The following is a 7101-nucleotide window of genomic DNA, read 5'->3' on the forward strand; positions in this document are numbered from 1 at the left end:
CTTGCCTCACTTCTTAGAATTCTCTAACTATATTCATCTCTTAAAACTGCATTTGCCCATATAATGTTAACTTTTGCTGTTTTCAATGGTCTTTATATTGAGATAGTCTACTTCTATAAACAGTATTTCAACATATTTATCATGAAGAACTTTTGAATTTTACCAAACTTTTTATTAAAATGATCACGATTCTTTGTTTGTTCAGTTAATGTGACATATCAAATTTATTTTCTTTTGTTGAACTGTCTTGCATTCCTAAAAAGAGTTCCACTGTATTATAGCCAGTACCTTTTCAAATGTCTTTTTGGATTGAAATTGCTAATACTGTGCTGAAAATCATTTTCAGTCTTCTCTTTTATAAAATATTTTGGTGCAGTTATGGGCATAAAGAGTATTTTTGCTTTAAAAAAAAAAAACACCATTCGTATCAGTTTTCTGAAATTACCACACCTTCCTGAGTATACTGCTCCCTCCGACCAGAGTATGTTACACTTCTGCCTCCTCTGCCCTCTCTCTACACAGAAGCAGTGTATATTACTGATTAGAAGTCTGGGCATCAGAAACAAATTGCTGTCATTAAAATTCTCTGTGACTCATTGAATTACTCAATCTGTATGCTATTAATCCCCAGTTGGAAGTGGAGAAAATATTAATACGACCTCATTTGAGGATGACTGAAGTTATTAAGAGTGGGACAATATGAAACTATTGACTTACTGCCATGGACACTGTCCTAAACTCCTATGACAGAATCTCATTTCCTATAATGTTCTCTTGGGAAGATTATTAGCTCCTTTATATAAAAAGTTAAACACAGATAAGGCAGAACCTTGTCAAGCCAATATAACAGGGTAAAGCTGAAATCTAAATCTGTGCACTATTTTCCTAGAGAAAAGAGCTAGCTTTTAAGCACTCAGTTCTACTTATGTGTATATGTCCATCTTTGGACCTGTTCTCTCTTCTTCTAAAGCCCTGAAAAAAAAATTATTGTGATTTCCAGCTGTTGATTTTCTACAATTCCTAAAGGCTCTACCTCAAAACAATATACCAGGTCATTTCCAGACTCGTAATACCTTCCAATGGAAATTACACTCCAGTATAGGTTTCGGAGACAAATCACATTTAGACCATAGCACCTCCTTACATACATTTTTATGTAAATGTATTTGAAATGCTTAGGGTAGCATTAGGAATAAATAACACCCAAACGCGGGGTGTTATTGTGACAGAGTTCCTGTATTGTAGCATTTATCATTCTCTAGTATCAACTTACTTTCTACGGGTTTTGAGTTCTTCTTTCAGGCAGTTGAGGTCTTTTATGTCTCACAACATCTAGAAAAGGGTTGGAAAGCAAAAGCAGTCAGTGTCAAATAACTTGGTACTAGGTCACCAAGTGCAATATGATTAAACTTACAAGAGAGTCATGCATAAGTAAACAAAGAAAAAGGGGATTTTTGGAGAGGAAGCATGACAATTCAGTTCTAGTGAGGCTCCTAACCAAGTCTGAGATAAATGTTTTCTTAACAGTTGGCATCATAAATGTGCCATTCTTTTTAAATATAAATCCATGTATTACCTTATGCATGGCAAGGATAATGATCCAAGACTGAGTCATCTACACTCACCTCGGGCAAAGAACACAGGGACTCTTCAGGCCTGCTAGAGCTCTCCATCCTTAACTTCCTTCATCTCTTCCAAAGGGAGTTTATATGCACTAAACAGGCATCCTGGGGAATAGCAGGAAGGCAAAGTGGACTTTATGGAGAATTCCTCACTGGTACAGCCATAGAGAAGATCGTCTGCTCTCATAAGGTTAATTAACTTGCCCATTAGTCTTCCAGATCAAAGGTTGTCAATGATTGTAGATTTCCTGATAGAATCCATCTTCGAAAATCTTGTAAACTATTGTCTCTAGCATTTCATGGTTCTCTCTGCTGTTCTTGAGTGTACCAGGGTGTAGTGCAAAGGATTTTGTCATGGTCCCGCTTTTGCTACAAGAGCACACAATGTAGAAAAAGTTGAAAAGAATCCTCACACCAAAATCTCAAAATGATTTAATAAAGAAAAAAGACATTTTGTAATAAGTATAGCATTAAATATTTTGATAAGATTTTTTTTCATAGTTATTTTTTTAAGACAGTGAATAAACAGTTTTATTGTCTTCCTCATAGTACAAATGTGTATGGGTTTTTTGGGTTTTATAAACCTAATTCTAGTCCTACTGACCTCTATATTTTGAGTCAACATATTCTTTTCTGTTGGAATATTCTATACTCTAAGTGCTTAATCTACTGCTCAAAGTTCTCTCTTCTTTTATAGTTCCCACTTTTTTAGCATTTCATCTCCCCCTTGGAAATGTGTATCAGATTCTGGATAAGAAGAGGTTATTTTCTTTGTACTAGAGTTTAGTCTGACTTTTCTTCTTATATTTTGAAGAAAGTAATTTAATTTATTACCTAATTTCTTATATCTCTTTTCCTAAAATTCAAAACTATCTCAACCCAATATTATTTCTAAATATTTGTTGTAACACTGAATAACTTCTTTTGATCTGATGGATCAAACATCATCATTTTTCTATATGCCTTTGTTCTTGTAAGAGGTTTTCATGATACAGTCATGGCTGGCCTTGAACTTGCAATCCTCTGACAAGTCTCAGCCTCTCTAGTGCTAGTATTACAGGTTTTCTCCACCACACCCAGCATTCAAGTATTCTGAACTTCAGGAATATTTTTCTTTGAGTTTTTTCTTCTGCCTTACTGTTTCTTTTTGGTACTCCTGTAATCCCATATATGATTTAAAACACATAAAAAGATATGCCTCAGATACATTTTTACCATTTTTAATGTAATATTTGACTTGTCTAAATTTTAAGACATTTTCTCCTTATAAGCTTCTAAGTCATTTATTTATCTTAGGAATTCAACTTATAATTCAATTTCTAAATTATATTTATAGTTAGTATTTTAAATTTCCCTATTTTTTCTAATAACTGCTGTCTCCAAAAACCCATTGATTTTATTTTAATATTTTATTAATATGTATTATTTGCATATATTAGTGGAGATGAATATGATATTTCAACATATACATATAGCATATACTCATCAAATTCAGCCTACATTTGTCCTCCCTCCCTCCAACTTCTCAACCTGCAGTAATCACTCATTAAATTCAGGTACTTATTTTAGCTTTCACTTAAGAGAGAGAACACGACATACTTATTTTCTGCATCTGATTTATTTTTCACTTAATATAATGTCCTTCAGTTTTGCGTAAATGGCTAAAAGAACATGATTTCATGCTTTCCTCGTGGTTGAATTATATTCCATGTATATACAGCTCATACTTTACTTATTCATTCATCCACTGATGAGTACCCAGGTTGATTCCATATTTGAGCTACTGGGAATAGTGGCATAATAAACATGGGCATCAGTAGATGTCTGCAATACATTATTTTCATTTCCTTTGGTTGTAGATCCAGGAGTGGGAAAGTGGTACTATATAATAAGTTTATTTTTAGTTTTTTGAGGAACTTCCATATCACTCAGATAATAGCTATAACTAAATTACTTTACCATCCACCATATATGAGTTGTTTTTCTTGCCAACATTGTGTGTGTGTGTGTGTGTGTGTGTGTGTGTGTGTGTGTGTATTTCTGCTCTGAACCCTAATCACCATCATCTTCATCCTCATCCTAACTGGAGTGAAATGGTATCTCAGTATAATGTTTATATACATCTCCTGTTCTGAAAATGATCTTAAGCCTTTTTTATATTTGTCAACTCTTTGCAGTTCTTTTGAGAAGTACCTACATGGACGATTGGTACATTTTTTTAAATTGTATTATTTGGTTTTTGTTGTTTTTTGAGTTCTTGTGTACTCTGGATAATCTTTGTCAAATACATAGTGAGCAAGTAATTATTCCACTTTGTAGACTGTCTCTTCATCCTGTTGATTGTTTTCTTTGAGCAGTTTTGGCTTGATGAATTTCCATTTGTGTACTTTGCTTTTATTTTATGGATCTTGGGCATCATATCTAAAAGTTTATGGCATGTATCAGTGTCTTAAAGTATTTGCTCTATTACTTTTGTAGTAGTTTTCAGAGTTTCAGATCTTACATATAAGTCTTTAATACATTGAAGTTCATTGTAGTATATAGTACAGGGATCAAATTTCAAAATTCTGCATAAAGATATCTAGTTTTTCCAGTATCATTTATTAGTGAGGCTATCCCTTCTCCGATGTTTATTGAAAACTTGTTGAGAATCAGTTGACTGTAGATGTATGTATTTATTTCTGGATCTCTATTCTATTCAACCGGCTAATGTGCCTGTTTTTAAAGCAGAATTAGTTTTTGTTGCTATAGCTTTGTAATATGTATTATAAGCAGATAGTGTGATGTATCCAGATTGTTTTCAATATTCAGTATCTTTGTGCATATATTTGAATTATAATATTGTTTAATGTAGTTCTCTGAAGATACCATTGGGATTTTGATAAGAAGTGTGGACATTATAATAAAATCAATTTTTGTAATCCATGAACATGTCAGATCTTTCCCTTCGGTTAATTTTCTTCACTATCTACCATTAGTGTTTTATAATTTTCATTGTAGAGGTCTTTCTCTTGGATGGTTAGATATATGTCTATTGTTTTACTTTATTTTATGTTGATTACTGATTTTATGGTTTCTTGCTCTGCAAGTTCATTATTGGTGTAAAAATTTCCACTTTTTCTAAAATTAATTTTGTATCTTGCAATATTAATTCATTTATTTTTTCTAATAATCTTTTGGTGGATTTAGTTATAGGATCATATGATCTGCAAACAGCAAAATTTTGACATCTTACTTTTTTATTTGTATGCATTTTAGTTTTTTCTCTTGCCTAATTGCTCTAAAACATTTATTATATGAGTGAACAACTCTTATTTTCTAAATTTGTTCAAGGTTTTTATCAAGACATGTTCAATTTTATTAAATTCTCTTTCTATATCTATTGAGATGATCATGTAATTTATTTTCTTCATTTTTTGATGTAATGAATTATACTGTTAATTTGCATATCCCTGGAAGAAATAAAGTTGATCATGATGATTGGTTTTGAAATACCTTGAGTTTTATTTACTAGTATTCTGATGAGAATTTTGTATCTGTGTTTATTGGGATAATTGGTCTATAGTTTCCTCTTTCTGTTGTGTTCTTAATGTAATACTAACTCTGTAAAATGAGTTGGGAAATATTCCGCACTTTTCAATTCTTTGCAATGATTTGAGAAGAAATAATATTTTTTCCTAAGTTTTTGTAAAATCAAGCTCTGAGGCTATCTAGTTCTGTTAATTTTACTACTGATTCAATTTCATTACTTGTTTTTCTGCTCAGGTTTTTTATGTTGTCTTGATTAAATGTCAGTAGGTCATATGTTTTCAAAAATATCTATTTCTTCTAGGTTTTTTAATTTGTTAACAAAAATTTAAGCATAGATACTCAGCTAAATATGAGTATCTCCTTTTGTTTATATCATGTTTTATTAGATCATTCTTTAAAATATCAGTATCAAATGGTAGTAATTAGTGGCAAATAATAATAAGTTTGTATTTATTTTGCATAACTGTTCTTATGAAATATGCCTACTATAAAGTATCTCATTTAACATTCATAATAACAGATGAAACCTAATTTTAAAATATATTACTTTCATATCCATACAAAACAAAATTAGTAGGCTGTGAATTTAGTTAATAAAGTCAAGATCACAAAATTAGTAGTGATACTGCTGAAACACAAACCTTAGTCTTTTCTACAGATCATATTCTAATATTATATCTTATAATCTCTGTGTATCATTAACTTTGTATAAAATGCTGATGCAAAATAACCAGTGTTTATATAAAAATAACAAAGTTAATGTGCCTAAAATCTTTTAATGACTTAACCAAAATTTCTTTTTATATTTTATCCATTTATAGAAGCATACACAGGTAGTACATGCTATTTTAATGAAACATGTATAAACTACATAAATATATACATGGTAAGTACTAGAATACAAAAGAAAAATCAATGTGATAGTGAATGAATAAAATGCTGAGTTTAGGGTTCATATGTAAGAATAACATCTAAAATGAGAAGTCCCCATCAACTAGCATTAACCTGCAGATACAGTAAACATCTAAGAACAGAGAAGTTTCTTAATTGCCATTTTCATATCCTTATTTCTCAAACTATAGATAATAGGGTTGAAAAGGGGTGCAAGAACTGCAAACATCAGTGCAAAGGCTGTGTCCAAAATTGGTGGGAAAGTGGCTGAGAAACGCAGGTACATGAGGGAAACACTGCCGTAGAACATGAAAAAGACAGCAAGATGGGCACCACAAGTAGAGAAAGCCTTGCAGTGACCTTCGATGGAAGGAATTCTCAGGATCACAGTGATGATTCTGACATAAGAAACGGTAATAATCAAGACAGAGAAAATGATAGCCACAGCATGAATCACATCCTCCACCAGAATCATGGATGTGTCTGTGCAGGCCAAGCGCAGTACAGGTTCAAAGTCACAGAAGATCTGGTGGATTTGGTTGGGACCACAGAAGGGCACTGTGGAAATCCATGCAATCTCTGGAAGCAACACAAGAAATCCAAAGATGCAGGAGCCTGTGGAGAGCTGAGCACACAGCTGGGGAGTCATGATGGTGGGGTAGCGGAGAGGAATACAGATGGCAATGTACCTGTCAACAGCCATGGTGGTCAGCAAAATCCCCTCTGAATTTCCCAGTGAATGGAAGAAGTACATCTGTAAGAGGCAGCCAGTCATGGAGATGGTCCTCTGCTTACTAATGAGGTTGGAGAGCATTTTGGGAATTGTCGCAGTGGTATACCAGATCTCCAGGAATGAGAAAATGCTGATGAAATTATACATGGGGTTGTGGAGACGAGAATCCATCCTGACTGCAAAGACCACAGTGAGATTCCCAGTAACAATGAACATGTAGATGACAAACAAAGAAATGAAGAAGAGGAGGCCTCCATCTTCAAACTGAGGAAACCCAGAGAAGAGAAACTCGGTCACCACTGTAGTTTGATTACCCTTCATCAT

At 33.0% G+C, this 7101-nt stretch overlaps 1 protein-coding gene across 1 annotated transcript; it reads right to left on the reverse strand.

Moving 5' to 3' along the window:
* Window positions 1-6177: 6177 nt before the first annotated feature.
* Window positions 6178-7101, reverse strand: LOC100723078 (olfactory receptor 6K3-like). The gene has a single exon (XM_063252413.1). It carries the CDS (start codon window positions 7099-7101, stop codon window positions 6178-6180), a length of 924 nt encoding a protein of 307 aa, XP_063108483.1.

The sequence above is a fragment of the Cavia porcellus genome, unplaced genomic scaffold (assembly GCF_034190915.1).
Source record: "Cavia porcellus strain 051 isolate PalLab524CR breed Dunkin Hartley unplaced genomic scaffold, mCavPor4.1 scaffold_7, whole genome shotgun sequence".
NCBI classification, from domain to species: domain Eukaryota; kingdom Metazoa; phylum Chordata; class Mammalia; order Rodentia; family Caviidae; genus Cavia; species Cavia porcellus.

What these genes read in the sequence shown, in the direction of transcription:
- LOC100723078 (XM_063252413.1), bottom strand. Translation starts at nt 7,101, where the DNA reads ATGATGAAGGGTAATCAAACTACAGTGGTGACCGAGTTTCTCTTCTCT.